This window comes from Crocodylus porosus, unplaced genomic scaffold (genome assembly GCF_001723895.1).
Source record: "Crocodylus porosus isolate Cpor-Errol unplaced genomic scaffold, CroPor_comp1, whole genome shotgun sequence".
Lineage (NCBI taxonomy): Eukaryota > Metazoa > Chordata > Crocodylia > Crocodylidae > Crocodylus > Crocodylus porosus.
The window spans coordinates 16941662-16959687 of NW_017728948.1; the positions used below are offsets into that span (position 1 = coordinate 16941662).

General features: G+C 43.3%; 1 protein-coding gene across 1 annotated transcript in view; it reads left to right on the plus strand.

Moving 5' to 3' along the window:
- Positions 1-18026, plus strand: part of HGFAC (HGF activator) — a 94780-nt gene that overhangs the window by 3983 nt on the left and 72771 nt on the right. The window contains exons 2-4 of the mRNA XM_019553445.1: positions 365-419; positions 2347-2443; positions 9643-9716. Of these exons, the coding sequence (XP_019408990.1) occupies positions 365-419; positions 2347-2443; positions 9643-9716 (226 nt within the window). The remainder of the gene's footprint in view (positions 1-364; positions 420-2346; positions 2444-9642; positions 9717-18026) is intronic.

The following is an 18026-nucleotide window of genomic DNA, read 5'->3' on the forward strand; positions in this document are numbered from 1 at the left end:
TTAGTGCCCACATGGACTAGGACCATAGGGTAATAATCAGTGGGCTGGATTACGGTCTGGAGCATCCCTTTCACGTCCTGAATCCTCACTCCAGGTAGGCAGTATACCTCGTGTGCTGAGGGGTCCCTAGGTAGCAGAGATAAAACAAAGCTGATCTTCTCCATTCTTAGGCTTTGGTTTTTTTGGGATAAGCAAGCAGTGACCTTTCAGCAGCCAATGTTTGCTTATCCCCTTTCACAAGAAATCACCCTAGCCAAAATCGCACACAACCATGGGAGTTTCCCTTTGAACTTGCAGGTGCATTTATGGAGTGTTTTATGCAATGAATTCATGCATTCCCAATCCCTGTTATCTTTCTTTGTAGAACCACAGTTCTGTGGAAGGAAGAGGCTCAGAGGAGGAATTCTTTCCCCCCCAAGGTACGAAAACAGTTAGATGGTATAACCAAATGTCCATCTGTTCTCTGTAACCTTATAGCAAGTCTGATTGTGTGTCAAAATCAATAGTTAAATAAGCTTGCAGAGTAGATGTAAAAAGGGAAATATGGCTTTTACTGAATCATTTTGTTAGGAGCTGGGACTTGCTTCCTGATCTACAGAGCTGCTTTAATATTCCTGCCAAACTGTGAACACCCATGAGGCAGATTCAATTCCCTTCAGTCCTCTCAGCACTTGAGATGGTTTGAATTTCATGTGACTTGCTTTATCAGGATTATTCTAATGAGGCCTTAAAACCACCCTTGGAGTCACTTTATGTGGACATTAGAGATCCTAGTGTAGATTTTATTTTTTGTAAGAGCATGTTTTGTTGGCCCTGGTCAAAATATGCCCTCCCAAATAGCCTCTGCTGTTATGCAGTGTCCTGTCCCTGCTTTATCCACCTGGCTGCCATAATTTACAGCGGAGAGGAGTCATTTCAGCAGTGTTTTGCCGTTTATAAAACTCCTCAGTCAGGAAAGCAGTGGACTCCAGCAGGACATGTTTTCAGTAGGCCATAATGAGAATGGATGAATGCAGCAGCTCTTGACAGGATCAGTCTTGACTTGTTGCTTTGATGACTAACGGATGCTGCAAGTATGTGTACACATGCCCTCCAGGAGGGCTAGTCATAACTAAAAGATAGGAATAAACTAGCAAGAGAGGATAATTGGATGTCATGCCGGGATCTGAAATAAGGTGTCCTACAAGGGTGTGTCCTACCTGTTTGTTGTGTACAAAGATGTGGGTTACTTTAAGTTCATACTCTTTTTTCAAACTCATAATAACAGAAGATCTAGTTCAAGGTCTTTTTTTTTATTGCCATCCTCCTCCTTCCTCAAGCCACATCCTGAGCAGTATTTCTGTTTAGAAACTGCCTACCTATTGGGAATCCAACCGTCCTTCTGTGGGTAATTATAACATTCATCTGGGGCATGTAGAATTTACCCCTGCCAGACACTCCTCTCAGTCCATTTCTCTCCACTTATAAAATCACATTTATTCAGAAAGTGATGACAATCTCCTCAACATTTGCCTCACCTCAACTATCTTTCCTAACCTTAAAAGTCCTCTCATCCCTTGACTATTTATGTCTAGTTACGTATGTGCAAACTGACATTTGAAAAGGTATTTCTAATGTGCTGCAGAACTCAAGTAGGTTATTTCAGAAGTCACCTTTATAGTATGAATATGTATCATTATTATTAATTATGGTTTGCTGTTCTTGAAATTGCTATATGCGCTGAGCTGAAATGAAAAGATCTTTAGTCTGTTGCTAAGACTTTATTTTAATTCTGTAGTTTCAGCTATAGTGCAATAGTCTGTAAGTGAGATTTCAGCTCTCTCTTACTATACCAGAGTTCACAACAAATAGGATGTAATGTACAGGCAACCCCTGCTTAATGCCGTTTTGCTGAGCACTATTTCGCTATAGGGCTCATTTTAAATACAGACCTCATTCCACTCAGCACTCAGTGAGTTTTGCTACAGCGCTGAGTGGGCGGGTGGGCGCACAGCTGTGTGCATGGGGCCAGCACCAGTGCCTGGAGCCAGAGCTGGCGGGGCCCAGGGCGGGGTGGCAAGAGTGCAGGGCCTGGGTTGGTACATGGCTGAAGCAGTCGTGGGAGCAGTGAGAGGTGGCAGTAACAAATTGCTTTTATTTACATTAAATCTTACGGGGAAATACATTTCACTTAGCATGGTTCTGCTTAACACTTGGTTTTTCTGGAACCAATTAAGAGCACTAACTGGGGGTTGCCAGTGCTATTCAAATAGCTGAAGAATTTTCCCTTTTATTTAGCATGACTGATACATAAGTAACTATATCTGCATGTCAGCATCTAATTGTATATTTACTATTGTATTTCAGTGTTTACTGAGGATGGAAAGCTATGTAAGTTTCCCTTTCGGTATGCTGGAAGGATGTACCACTCATGTCTATCAAATCTGTTTTCTTTAAAGAAATGGTAAGGCTAGAAATATTCAGGTTCCTGTTCAAATAACAGTGAATTTTTGCTATTAGAGCATTTATTTTGAATTAGTTAATCCAAACAAATCCAATCTTAAACCTTGGGGGCTTGCTCTAACATCAATGAAGTCAACAGAATGACTCCCTCTGATGTCATTGGATGTTAGATCATAGAATCATAGAGAAGTAGGGCTGGAAGGGACCTCCAGAGGTTATCTAGTACAACTCCCTGTCTGAAGCAGGATCATCCCTATCCAAACCATCCCATGCAAGTCATAATCTAAACTCTACATAAGCATTTTGTCAACCCAGAAAACACACAGGTCTAACATCCTAACCTGCCATAGATAAAGCAGGAGAATCACAGCAGCCAATGTACTGCTTCTATGATATGTTGTCAATATATGCTCAAGAGATCCTCAGTAGAAGGCCATGCCCCCTGCTACAGAGGAAAGCAAAAAATCCCACAGTTCATATCCATCAGATTATGGGGTAAAATTCCTTCCTGATTCCAAATATGGTGATCATTCTGACCCTGAGTGGAGGGGCAAGACCCTCTAGCCAGGAACCTCCAGCTTTGGCCCCAGCAGGAACATTGGCAAACCCCAGGTAAAGTCTCCAGCCTTGGCTGTAGTCAACACCCAATGTCTCCGAGGAAGGCTTAAAAATGCCCAGACACATGTAGCAGAAAGAGAGAAGGTTGAGATAACTTACAAAGCCCAGAAGCATGGGGAATACCCATAGTAGAATATAGGCATAGCTACACCAAATCATTCCCAACCAGTGGCTGTCCAATCTCCTTCTTGAATACCTCCAGTCCACACCTTCCCTAGGCCATGTCTCCAGTGGCAGAGAGTCCACGCCTGTTTCACTGCCTCACTGTTCTAACAGCGAAGATGTTTTTCTAGATATCCAATCTAACCTACTTTGCTGTAACTTGAAACCACTGGTTGGCATCCTCCTCTCAATAGCAAGGGTGCATGCCTTCTCCTTTTTGGCAGCTGTTCAAATATTGGAAACTGCTATCATGTTCCCTCTTAAGTGCCTTTTCAGCAACCTGAGCATGCCTACTTCTTTCAGCTTCTATTTGTATGATTTACTTTCCAAGCCCTTTTTCTTCTTTGTTGCCTGCCTCTGGACATTCTTTAACTTCTCCAAGTCTTTTTTTAAAATGTTGAGACGAGAATTGCACACACACTACTCCAGATCAGGCCTAGCCAGTGCCTAGTAGAGATGCAGTATCACCTCCCATGGCACTATCAGACCATGTATAGAGAAAGTGATGGGGGTGGTATTATTTTCTCCAGGCACATAAAAGGCACAAAGTAATACTGAGTACCCATGTATCACAGGTCATCTTCTTTCCTTGATTCAATCATGGGAATTCCCATTCAGGTCATTGACAGTTCCTTGTGTTCCCTTTTATTAAATCTCTGGACAGAGAAGAAACTAGAGGATAATGATCTGTAATAATTGCAGTAGGCAGAATTCCTGGTGAAAAAAGCAGTTGAATTTTGCATGGGTAAGAACTCAGAGTTACCGCAGTAAAGCCAGACCACTGTTTTAGATAAACATTCCTGATTCCTGTATGAATTTTAAAATTTGAGACTGCCACCTGGTTCATCTTGGACAGTGCAGTACTAAGAAGGGATGTGCTATCACTGAACTTTAGATGATGGTTTATTTTACTGTATAATTTAATCTGGATTCCTTCCTTTTGGCCAAATTCTTCCCGTCCATGCATGTGGAAATTGTTATAATTGTTCATCATTATTTATGTTATAATAGCTTTGGGAAGTCCCTGTCAGAGAAGGCCCCAACTGTGTTAAGGTATGTAAATACAGGGAAGAGACAGCCTAAGTTTACTCCCAAATGCAACAGGTACAAGAAATAAAACACAGAGCGATTGAAATGGGAAGTACGGGGCTATTAGTGATATGACACTAATGCATTGACATGAGTGACATGTCATATCACTAATGCATTGGCACTAATGGTATGACATTAGTGATATGACCAATGTTTTGCATTCATTAGCTCATTAAATGATTTGTAAATGGCTGAGGTAAAGGTGTAGGTAGATCTGACCTGTTTAAATGTGTGTGCAGTGGAATGCTAGATTAAGTCCTTTGATTTTTATCTTCAACAAGTGATTTTTTTTATGCTCTGCATCATGTTTCTTTGGCTTGTGAGCTAACGTAGGACAGGCAACATATACTAGGCAATGGGCAAGCTGAGCTTGGAAATCACTTCTGATGTCCTTCAACAGCACTGAAATACCTGATGGGGAAAGTGCCAATGAAAGTGTCAAGATTCTTCAGAAATATCCTAATAGAATGATTGGAATAAGAGTGATTTCCTGCTGAAATCCCACATCCAAATGAGCAGAAGACATTGGAAACTGACCTTCAGATACATTTGATTTAATTTCATGTTCAGGAGGATTTCTACTTATAGAAGTAACTCTCTGTGGGTGCATCTACACATGCACATTTACTGTGCAGTAACAGAAAATTGCTCTGCAGTATGCGTGGCATCTATGGGTCAGTAAATATGTTGCAGTAAAAATGGCAACTTACACAGTAAATTGGTGACTTACACAGACTTGTAACTGACTTACACAACTTAGCAACTTCGCAGGGACATACTTGTAGACGCCTTACTGTGCAGTAGCACTGGGTGTGGGGACCGACTTGGGACTAACTTTAGTCCCAAGTCAGTCCACATACAGTGTTACTGTGCTTTAATGCCTGCATGTGTAGATACTGGCCTATACCCACTAAATTTAATGTGATATAAGTGCATGTGTAGATGCTCCCAGTGTGTCATTAGCATAGACTTGAGACAATTTTCAGTTGTGCTTTCTATTTTAAAGAAAAATGTACAGGTTGGGGGATAAAACAGACAGAAGGAAAGGTAGATTTTGAACCTCACAGATTAACCAAAGTATATTCTTAGAGGGATAGCTGAAGCTGCCTCATTTTGACAAGGTGCATCTGTTTCACTGCAGGCTCTGACCTTTTGGTCAATATTTACTTTTCTCCTTGGCTAAAACACCTGGCACTTACTTTCAGATATCCCGGTGCCAGGAAATTAGCACTGCAAAATGAACAAGAGCTGCTTTGTGTATTCTTTAGGAATAGTTGCTAAACAGCACAGTATGAGTGTAGAATAAATCAAGCTCATGGTTTATCAAGCAGGTGTGGTCCCTATCTTGCTGCATGGAACTGAGACATGGGCAATGTACAGGAGACACCTCAAATTGCTGGAGAAGTACTTAGTACTTAAGGTTGGAAAGGACCTAAACAGATCATCAGATCCGACCCCCAAAGTACCATCAATGCTGCTTGCGGAAGATGCTTTGAATCCAGTGGGAAGACAGACACACCAACAGTAGCGTCCGCTTGCAAGCAAACACCATGAACACTAAGGCGATGATCATCCAACATCAACTTTGCTGGGTGCCGCGTGCCGCCAGCAGCTGGGTGGGGGGCATAGTAAGGGGCGGCAGAGTGGTGAGTGGTGATTGCCTGCAGGCACCACTGGCAGTGTCAGTGGCCCCTTTTCATAGGGGGTGCACCGCCATGCTCAGGGGGTGCACATGCAACCATGTGCACCCCTTACACATCACTAGTGGCCAGCCACATCATCTGGATGTCTGACTTCAGACTCCAAAGCAAGTTTTATTCTCCAGGCTCAGTCAAGGCATACTCTCCAGAGGCAGGCAGAGCAAGCACTTCAAGGATATCCTCAAGGCCAACTTGAAAAATGTAACATCGATATCAACTCATGGGAGACTATCACTCAGGGCTGCCCCAAATGAAGAAAGAGTCTGGTGCAAGGATCTCAGTACTTTTAAACTTTATGATGAAAACAAGAGGTGGAAAAGTGGAAGTGGCAGAAACAGCATGTCACAGACTGAATCAAGACATTTGAGATACCCATCCCACACAGAAACATGTGCCTGAGCTGTAGCAGTCTGTTGATCCCAGATAGCCTTTGTCAGGCATCTTTGGACCCACAGATGTGGCAGTGATGGAAGATAATCGCCCTTGACTGTGATTGCCAATGGGTGTAGAATAACAAATTCCAAGGGATTCTGTTGGCCGCTGGGGAGGGGGACAGGAGGAGGACTCTGGTCCTTTTGGCAGTAGCATCTTTTTCCAGGGCCTGTCATGGGAGGTGTTGGTGGCTGGTCCTTGCACAACAGCTGAAGCTCAACCTCAGTTCTTCTATTTCACTTGACAAAGTAAAAGAGGTGAGTTAAGAACATTCTGTTCTTTTAAAGCATTTGAGATACTTTGCCTGTCCCCAGAGCTTTCCTATTCTAATAGCTGGCAGGAAAGATGAGTGGTGCTACCAGAATTGAGGAGCCTGGATTGCTTCAGCCTCTGCAAGAAAAGACTGAGAGGTGATCTTGTCACTGCCTACAAATTCATTAGCGGGGCACAGCAAGGAATCAGAGATGCTCTCTTTACCAGGGCATCCCTTGGAGTAACTAGGAGCAACGGCCACAAACTGACAGAGAACAGGTTAAGGTTAGACATCAGGAAGAACTTCTTCACAGGAAGGGTTGCCAGAATCTGGACCAACTTCCAAGGAAGGTAGTGCTCTCCCCTACCCTGGGGGTCTTTAAGGTGAGGCTAGACATGCATTTGGCTGGGGTCATCTAACCCTAGTGCTCTTTCCTGCCCAGGGCCGGGGGTCAGACTCGATGATCTACTGAGATCCCTTCTGACCCAAACATCTATAAATCTATTAATACAAATCATAAAACAGGCATCAATGGGAGCTGTTCTGGCCTCTCAGCCCAAGGTCCCACACTTACAGTAAAATTCAAAGCAGAACTAAAAACATTTTCTTAAAAAGTATCTGATCCAAAACACACTGAAAATTGGACTTTAGATTGGGTCTTAAAATTACATTAATGAGAGTTTCTTCATGGTTTGTAAGTGTAGGTGGATGACGTTCTCTCTTAAAGTTTATGATTGTTCCACAGCCAGAACATGAGGCTTAAATTGAGCATGAAGTTTGAAGTTGTCACCAATAGTGTAGTGCTGATAACATTGTTTCAGAAAAGTCTCAGACTGATGTGTGTCATTAATGAAAGGGAAAGATGAGTCCACAGCTTCTCAACTGGAAGATTCCTGGCTTAATAAAGCAACACTGCACTTAAAAAAGCAACATTACGCTGACCAGCTTGTAATGTTGTGTAATGGAAAAGGCTCTGAACAGCTAGCTAAAGACAACAGAGCTACATGAATGTTTTGCACAAGGACTTTAAATTACCAAATTTTATAGGATCATTGGAATAAAACCACAAATGTAAAAATCTTTCAAATCTGTCCTGCAGTAGATGGATGCTAAACACCTTTAATATTAACCCTCCCCCTTTAAATACTATATACTATTAGAATTAATGGGCTTGTTATTGCTCCCTTGGCTGGCTTCTCTTTCTTACTGTATCATATCAATTAGAAAGAGGTAGTTAGCTGTGTTTCATATTCAGGGCCTTTAAGTACCAACTCTCACACTATCTGTCAGGACTCCTTTTTGGCCCTTTAAGACTTTGCAAGTGGGCACAAACAACAGGCTGTGTTATATATAGACTCAATAGAGTGAGCTTTTTAATCAAGTCTGCTGCCATCACCAGTATTTCTCTGACACAAGTGTCATGCCCATTACACTAGGCAGCGTACATGCAATCAGAAAAAAGGCCCCGCTGTCAGGTTACAAGCTAGGTTAAAGGTCAGAGACAAGATGTGAATACAGACAGACAAGTGGAGTAGCTGTTCTGCTAATCTCAGTAGAATTAAGGGCAAAGGCGCGAACATGACCTTCTCATAAACAGATTGGAGAAACATGGGCTGGACAAGGCTGCTATAAGGTAGGCAGACAACTGGCTAGACAGCCACAAGCAAAGGGTAATTATAAAGGGATCCATGTCAGGCTGGCAGGAGGTTCCCAGGGACCTCCTGAGGCCCCTTCCAACCCTAATTCTGTGACTCCTGGGCCCGGTGCTGTTTGTGTTTATTAATGATTTGGATGCTGGCAAACTGGCTGCTGGCAAAGCTTCTTGAGTGAACTGGGAAGCGTTGCGTACATGTTGGAGGATAGGAATGCAATTCAGAAGGCTCTTGACAGATTGGAAAGCTGGGCTGGAGCTAACAGGATGGAGGTCAGTGCTGACAAATGCAAGGTGCCACAACTCAGGAAGAATAATCAAAAACACAAGATTAATCTAACAAATGCTATGTCATTAATGGTCTTCCTTGATCTTTATCTGTAGCACATTGTAGTTTAAAAAAATCTTTCATAAGCTACTTTGTGGCTGTAGTATGGGAAGAGTGAATGATCTTGTGGATACTTCTGGACAATTTTTGCCCATGAATGCAGAAGACGGGATTTGAAGACCTACAAGTTTTCTTCTAGCCTTATGTTTCTTTTGGGCAAATCTTGGTTTCTTATGTAGTCCTTCTGACTTCATCAGGATTTCTGTGCTGAGTTCCAGTGAACAGGACTATCATGATGCAAAGGTTTGAGGTTAACTGGAAATCACCCTTGTGCAGTTTATTTCCTCATTTATAGTTATTTTTTTCAGGCAAACTAAAAAGTAGAAATACTATTAAGGAACGGGAAATTAGAGACATTTGCCACAGAAATCAGGGAAAGTCCCTTTGTTAGACATCTTTTCTGGTCTCCCAGTTTATTAAAGGTGACCCACCAAAAGCAAAAATGTGTTAGGTTCCGATTTGTTTATGAGGAATAAAGGGAGACCTACTTTTTCCCTAGACTTTTAGTTATGTCCTTTTTTACCTCAGAAATATCAGGAAAATCAAATCAGGGTTTTGCTGGAGGAATTGTTTGGATCTCAGTTCAGATCCACATCTCTTTCTCAGTTTATCTTTAACTGAAAAGAGGTGGGGCACTGCAATTTTACCATAGTCACCTTTTTCTGTAGTATTTTTTTTACAAATAGTTGCTAATAATAATAGTAATAATAATAGATAATAGATCACAAACATGGACTATTTTTAAAAATCCATTCTGCAGATTACCCCTGTTGTTGTTCTTGCTACAGCTGCAATTAAAATAAATAGAAAAGTATGTGTTATTAGTTCATGCTGATCAGGTTTGAATGACATTCTTGTTTCAACTGATCCCACATGTTGTTTAAAGCACTTTCAATTCTTTCAGGTGTTCAACTACACACAACTATGATCGTGACAGGACCTGGGGCTATTGTGCCTCTGCAGCTAGAAAGCAAATAGGTAAGGCAAGTAATTAAGGACTTTAACAACAGTCCTCTAGAAAAATTTGGTTGCCTGATGATGTATAGCATTTGCTTATTCAGTATGTACACACATTCATTAATGTGCGGTATTACAGGGCATTAAGTTTATTACCTGTAGGAACAGGTACTAACTTAATGTGCCATAATTGGTGCTACTACACTTTGTGCAGATGAATGATTTTTTTGTGCTGTTAATGTGCATTATGACTAAGTCTACTGCACATTAGCATGGTTTTTACCAGCTGCACTGATGCGCAGCAGAATTAGTTTTCTGTGCATTAAACATTTTGTGGGGACATGCCCACTGTTATTAGATTATGGTGATTTATTATCTGTATGGGAGATGTGGAAGTTGCTTTGCAGACAAGCAAACAGACAAGTGCCCTATTCTGAGGATCTTGTACTTGAGCTTGGACATGGTGTGGGAAAGGATGTGAATTACACAGAATAAGGTCTTTTGGTCATTTCGTTTGCAATGAGAATACAATGGGGTTGATCCTTTACCAGTCTATACTGGTGTAACTCCATGAAGGCCACCTATGCCAGTTTACAGCAGCTGATAAATAAGATATAATATGTATATATTATATATAAATATAACCATATGTAATAAGACATTAAGATGTTAAATAATGCTATACTGTTACACTTAAGATTTTTTAAATGTATAAATCACTGTTAAAAAGCAAAGCTTGCTGTTTGCCCATCACTCTAGCACTGGGAAAAGGTGTACTTGGTATACGTCAGAGGGAATTGGAGAAAGACAATGGAAATGTAAATCTGTATTATCCTGGGACAAAATACTTTTTCCCAAGACAAGAGCGATATCTGTTTAATAGCCAAAGTGACTTCAGGAATGGTGCTCTTGTATGCACAAAAGAAACAGTCTTGACAAGTTAAAGCCATGAGTTTAATGATTCTCAATTGAAAGCCCTGCCATAAGAGCACCAGAGGTGTTTATTAGCATTGCATGCTGAGCTTGCTTCATGCTATTTTGTGTCATCTGATGATTTATGGGTCAACCATATTCTAAATGTATAGCAGGGGGCAAATTAAACCATATCAAACAAATCTTTCAGTGTTGCCTGACTGTATTTTTTCCATACAGACAATTGAGACAAGGCAACTATGCCATTTGGAGGAAGGAACAATATCTTGTGTTTTTAGTGGAATACATTTATTTCATGTGATGTGCCAAGGACTGGCTTCTGCAAAAGACGCATCTGTTTTTGGGGTCCCTAGTTCTGATACTAATATGACCTTTAGCACTAAAGACATGAGCACCTCATGATCTTTAATGTACTTATCCTCAAAACAACCGGGAGACATCCACATTTTATAGATCAGAAGCCAAGCCTACGTGTTGAAGGTCACCAAGGACCTCTCTAGTAAAGCAGGGACTTGCACCCAGGGCTCCCAAGCTCTTTTCATAGATTTTCATAGATTTCATAGACATTAGGGCTGGAAGAAACCTCGTAAGATCACTGTGTCCACCGCCCTGCCCCAGGGTCAGGAAGACAGCTGGGGTCAAATGATCCAAGCAAGATAGACATCCAAGTGTTTCTTAAAAGTGTCCAGAGTAGGTGCTTGCACCACTTCTGAGGGAAGTCTATTCCAGGATCTGGGGACTTGGATGGTAAAGAAGTTTTTTTCTTATGTCCAGCCTAAAACAGTTTTCCCGAAGTTCTTGACTGTTAGATCTTGTCTTCCCTTGGAGTGCCCTGGTGAACAGATGTTCTTCCAGTTCCTGATGCACACCCCCTTATGTACTTATAGGCCCTTTTGTTTGAACTGTTCTTCTCCTTACTGAACTGCAAGCTGGTCCTGCTGCCCTGTGTCACAGCTGGTCAGGATTATAAAGTAGGCTTTGGCTTGTCTCTGCTTCTCCAGATTTTCTTCAAACAGTTACGCATTTTAAAAGCACAGAAATATTTTCCTCATCATCTTAGACATGCAGATCTATACCTCACAGAAACAGTAGACCTTCACAGTAGAATTTCTTACAAAGAATGCATTTGAGAAGAAAAAGGTATTGCGTTTTTGACTACTTCAAAGACAAGGAAATAGAAGTATTTATTGAACAGGTAGCTAGAAACAATGAAAGAGGTAGTTAACTGAATAGCATCAAGGTTTCCACACAGATTTTATATAACGTTGAGCCATAATACTGTACCACACTTGTTATTGTTTGTATATAATAGAAGATAAAGATCCATGGCTAGCTCTCCCTTTAGACAAAAGTTGCTTTGGACCCAGTTGGTTGTTTAGTCTTACAGGACCTGGTCTTGTAGTGGCCAGAGTACAAGGAGTGACAGAGGCAGCCTGAAGCCAAGAGGACCGGAGCCTGAGCCCAGAAGGGGCAAGATGGAGACCGAAAAATCCAGGCCAGAGACAGTGGGCCTAGGCTACCAGTCCACAGCCAGAGTAACCTGTGGGCTAAGGCTAAGAAGGCCAAAGCCTATTCAGGAAGGTAAAATGGTGACAAAGTGACATCTGTGAGACATGGGCGTTTCTATGGGGGACAGAAGCGGGGCATGATTGAGAGCCCTGAGGCTTAAATAAGGGCCATTTGGGCCACATGTACAGTGAGCCAGGCACCAGAAGGTCTGCTGGGGCAGAGAGAAACACTTGCAGAGAACTGAGTATGTTTGAGTTAGTGAGCTGAGGACCCAGAGACCCTAAGAGGTCGGCTAGATTGGTAGATGACAGTGAGAGCACTCTTGGACTCAGGGGCAGCCTCCCAATCAATATCATAGGAACATCAAGGCATGGCAGGAAAAAAGAACAGGGGAGGTTATATAGAGGACTGGGAGTAAAGGCAGAATTAGGGTGTCCCTAGGGGTTGCCACAGCTGCCCTAGGGTCTCTTCTGCCACATGGGCATCAATTGTTACTATTTCAGTTCCTGCTCCAAAGACTGTTTACACAATTTACATAAACTAGTCATTGGATAACACACATTAACAATCACTGGAGCAGGGAGCGGGGCCAGGACTCTCTCTGGCACCACTGCATGTCCTAATCACTCAGTTATAGCCATGCTCCCTCTTCCTCCGTCTCTCTGGCCCAGTGAATCTTGAATTCTTTTATTTCCAATGGTCCATCTCCGACGTGGGCTGGTGGGTCTGTCAGTCCCCTGTGAGCTGGAAGAGGTGGGAGGGTATGAACACTCTCAGACAAGGGAGGGTATTGAATGCTGACTCTCCTAGGTCCTGGGTGAGTGCCCTAATCACTGAACTGTTATAAAACAGCTCACTCTCACTTCCTCATTAAGCAGGTCTTTAAAAGAAGAGAGCAGGACTTGATCTAAGGTGGTGTAGGGAGTGGGGGGGGGGAGAGGAAGAGAAAGGTGCAGTAGTGAAGTTGCACTCCCTTTGATCCCTGCATTATTCAAACTTTAAAGCCAGCTGCCTGAGAGGGGCAGTAGCATTTCTATTTAGGCAGCACATCAGTTTATTGTCATATGGCAGAGGAAATACCATGACTACGAAGGTGGCAGGGGGTAGTACCCTGACCAAGTAGGTGCCTTACCAATGGCTTTGTGTAGTGGAGGGTGCACCTTTGTCTGCTTGTAGACAGGACTCCCTACAAGAGCCTCATAGTTAGCTTCCCACTGGCCAGCTTCCAGTGGGGGGATCTTGGCTACACGCCAACTTTATGGAAATGGGAGACTCCTCCCTACCTTGCTCCTGCAGCCATATGATTGAAGGCAAGCAAAACCTGGGGGCATCTGAAGCCCAAGCCTCTGGGCTTGGATGTGCACGTACGATGCCTACCGAAGAATTTGGAAATATCTGAAGCTCCAGACTGGGATAGAGGATACTTGCTGGTAGCGGGGCCGCATATGGTCCTGAATGATTCAAATGGATTTGGGCCTGATCTGGCTAATTTGACCCAGGACATAAAAACTTTTCCTTAAAAAAAAGATCGTCTACCTGACTTGCTACACTCTCTCCACTCTAAGTGTTAACAACCCTGTCTCCTTTTTAATGGTCTTCATATTCCACTATTGAAAATACCCTTTCTCCTGCAGTTTTGCTGTCTATTAGCTATTCTTGGTAACATTGCTCATGTATTTCACAGCCCCGCAGACTTTTTTTTAGCTTTAGCTAAAACCTTAACTGAGGTGTGGTAGTATTAACTCAGGTATAAAAAGGGCTGATACCAAAGTGTTGGAGGCATGATCAAGACACTCAAATGATCAAGAATACTAGATTTTGTTTTACAGATTTAAATGAGAGATGTGCATTTAACTGTAATGACTAAAGAACTAATGACAATATCTTTTGACTATTTTTTGCCTAGTTGGTTGTATTTTTTAAAACGTAATATGTAAGCTAGGAAACAAGTGCACTTTCCAATAGGTATATTGATTTTTGCTTTGAGCTGAAACTGAAGTAGGGAGGGAAAGATTGTAGCAAGATCTGGATAGGTTACAGGAGTGGGCTAAAATAAACAGGATGTGTTTCAGTACTGACAAGTGCAGGGTGCTGCACTTAGGCAGTAGAAACCAGCATCACACTTACAGAATGGGATTTTGGCCACCCTAACTGTAAAATATTGCTTTCTGATCTCTAACCTAAACCTATTCTCCGTCAGCTTATTACCATTGTTCCTTGTCACCCCAGGTGGTGCTGGGGAGAAAAGGGCTCTACCTATTTGCTGTTGATCTCCCCTGATGAGTTTGTAGGCAGCCACCAGGTCCCCCCTCAGCCTCCTCTTGCTGAGGCTGAACAGGTTCAGATCCCTCAGTCTTTCCTCATAGGGCCTGCCCTGCTGCCCTCTCAAACAGGTGGCCCTCCTCTGAACCCTCTCCAGGCTGGCCACATCCTTTTTAAAGTGCGGTGCCCAGTACTGGACGCAGTACTCCAATTGCAGCCTAACCAAAGTTGCGTAGAGGGGGAATATCACCTCTCTGGACTGGCTTGAGATGCATCTTTGGATGCATGACAAGATAAGGTTGGCCTTGTTGGCTGCAATCTGGCATTGGCAGCTCATGTTCATCTTGGAGTCAATAATGATAGGTTGGATCGTTGGATAGGTTACAGGAGTGGGCTAATATAAACAGGATGCGTTTCAATACTGACAAGTGCAGGGTGCTACACTTAGGCAGTAGAAACCAGCAGCACACTTATAAGATGGGAAACTCCCTTCTTGAGAGCACAGAGGCAGAAAGGGATCTTGGAGTCATTACTGACTCCAAGATGAACATGGGCCAACAATGCGAGGTCACGGTTGGCAGGGCTAACTGGACCTTGTCGTGCATCCACAGATGCACCTCAAGCAGGTCCAAGGAGGTGATCCTCCCCCTCTATGCGACGCTGGTCAGGGTGCAGCTGGAGTACTGCGTCCAGTTCTGGGTGCCCCACTTCAGGAGGGATGTGGACAACATTGAAAGGGTCCAGAGGAGGGCCCACCTGCATGATCCAGGGACTACAGGGCAGACCCTACCATGAAAGACTGCGGGACCTAAACCTGTTCAGCCTTCACAAGAGAAGGCTGAGGGGGGGGCTGGTGACTGCCTATAAACTCACTAGGGGGGACCAGAAGGGTTTGGGGGAGACACTGTTTCCCCTAGCCCCCCCTGGCATGACAAGGAATAATGGACACAAGTTATTGGAGAGTAGGTTTAGATTAGACATCTGCAAGAACTACTTCACAGTTAGGGCAGCTAGGAGCTGGAACCAACTTCCAAGGGAAGTGGTGCTGGCTCCTACCCTGGGGGTCTCGAAGAAAAGGCTAGATGCCTACCTGGATGGACTCATTTGAGTCTTTTTTTTTTTCTCCGGGGGGTTGGACTTGAAGATCTACAAGGTCCCTTCTGACCCTATGATTCTATGATTCTATTCTATGAATAATATGGCTGGACGACACTAGCATATTAGTAAAGCTTCTGGTTTCTCATTAATCGGAGAAAAATATGTCATGCAGTATGTGATGATGCACCACACCACCTACGCCCCACTTGAAAATCCTGGATTTTCCCATGGAAGAGATCACCTCGATCAGTCTTAAATAACACTGGCCTTTAGCATCAGGAGAGAGCTCTGGGCCGTGACACCTCAGGGGAGGTAGGTACCTTGTAACAGCAGTGAAGGCTTAAGGCACACTCTTGTCCCCAGTGTTTGTTGGTTAACTCTTGGCAGATCCACACGAAATGTGGATTTTTGAGATTCCTAAGGGAGTTCAGGGGCTGAAGTCAGGGCTTGTTCATTCCCCATCAGCAGTGGGTCCCAGGGAGCTCTGGGCTGAGCATACCATGCCCACTTGAGTTTGCTGATGTAATCTACAGCCACATGTTTACCAGTGGGGATGCTCCAAGCTTGTCCTCAATAACCATTCTTGCAGGGCCTTTGGAAACTAGAAAGCAGCTGTACTAGTGGCTTGCTGGCTTGAAGTGCGTTGGTGTACTTGTCATTTGGGACATACTGCTGCTGTGGTAGTGCGACCATATGGACGAATGGGAAACCTGGGACACTGTCCCCTCCACCCCTCCCAAGTCAACTGTGCTGCTGCAGGCAGAGGCAGGGGTGGGTGGTATGGTACCTTAGGCAGGTGGGTAGCTGTAGTGCCTGCCTGGCATGCTGTGCTGCTTTGCCTCCCTGCCAGACTGCACCATGCGCCCTTGTGTTTCCAGGACGCTCATTTTAATTCTCACCAACTGGCAGAGACTGGCCTCTGAAATCCAGGATTGTCTCAGCTAAACTGGGATGGATGGTACCCTAGCTATAAACAATCCTCTGTGCGCTGGATTCCACTATGGGGGCCACGTACCTTCAAGTTAGGTATTCCAGTGCTCAGCACTGTAGTGCCTGTATCCTTGTTTGGATCAGAACCGAAGTGCTCATGGAGAAAAAAATGCTTTTTTTCCTCTCCTGTATTATTTTGTGACATAACCTGCCTTGTTTACACTACAGAATTCAAGCCAGACACTGTCATATTCTTAGATGTTCTCTCCTTGTTTGAATTTATGGACCTTTGAAACAAGTTACATGGTTTGTTTGTAGGTTCAGCTGTCTGCTAGCAAACAACCCTCCACCCTGTCAGGGATTTTACCGCCCAAACAGCTTGCAGTGCAGCGACATGCTAGAAAAAAACAAAATTCTGGTTGAATCACAGACTGAGTCTGAAATTAAGTGGAGGGCAACAGGGCACCTGGGATTTAACAGCTTTAAATTAGTTCCCAAACTGGCTTTGAAATGGGTTCATGGTGGATTGGAGGCAAATACTTGTGACTTCAAAGAAAATGGATAATAACATACATTTATTTGTCATGCATTTGTTAGACAGACATAAAAAGTTCATACTTAAAGGAGCCAAGCTATGACAGTTTCATATGCTGCTTATTTATTATCAAGTATTTTTATTGCTCCCTGGTTTTAAAATGTTGGAAGTGACACACAATAATAGCTGCAAACCCTTCAAAAAGCTTCTCACTGTCAGGGTGAAGCCTAGCTGATAATTCCCTTTTAAAGAGGATTCCCTTTCTTATATGTTGGAAGGAGACTTCTAAGGCTGCTGTTAAATTTCTCTCCTTTCAAGAATCCAGTGTCAGCTGCTGTGTGCAGATGCAGGGTAATCAAAGAATTTATATTTTCTTTCCCCAGAACTGCTTTGATTTGTGGTACGGGGCCATTTGTGATTCTTAATAATCCTGAAAATTCTCACTCTTGGTCTTAGGTGTAAATTGAATTGAGAAGGAGGTTCTTGCTTCCTTTCTTTCTCCTTGCATTTACTTGCCCTTTTATTTGTGCTCCATTTCCTCAACTTTCTCTCTTTACATCTTCTTGACCTTACTCCTTTCCTATTTTCCTCTCTGCCCCTTTACGTTTTTTCTGTTCTCTCCATCTTTTCTGGCCAGGATCCTGCAGTGATTTCTCTCTCTGGATTCTTACGTCTTCCTGCTCCTTCCTCATTTTCCTTCTTTCCTAAGTTCCTTGTTTGTCTCCCTTCCTTGCCTCCCCATTTGACCCTGTCTTCACACTAACATCACGTTTCCTGTCTTTCTTGTGTACTTTGTCTGCCTCTTACTTCCTAGGCTTAGATTTCATAGATTTCACAGACATTAGGGCTGGAAGGGACCTCAGAAGATCATCGAGTTTAGCCCCCCACCCAAAGGGCAGGAAGTCAGCTGGGGTCATAGGATCCCAGCAAGTTAAGCATCCAATTTGCTCTTGAAGGTGTTCAATATAGGTGCTTGAACCACCTCCGCTGGCAGGCTGTTCCAGACCTTGGGGGCTCAGACAGTAAAGAAATTCTTCCTTATGTCCAGCCTGAAATGGTCTTGT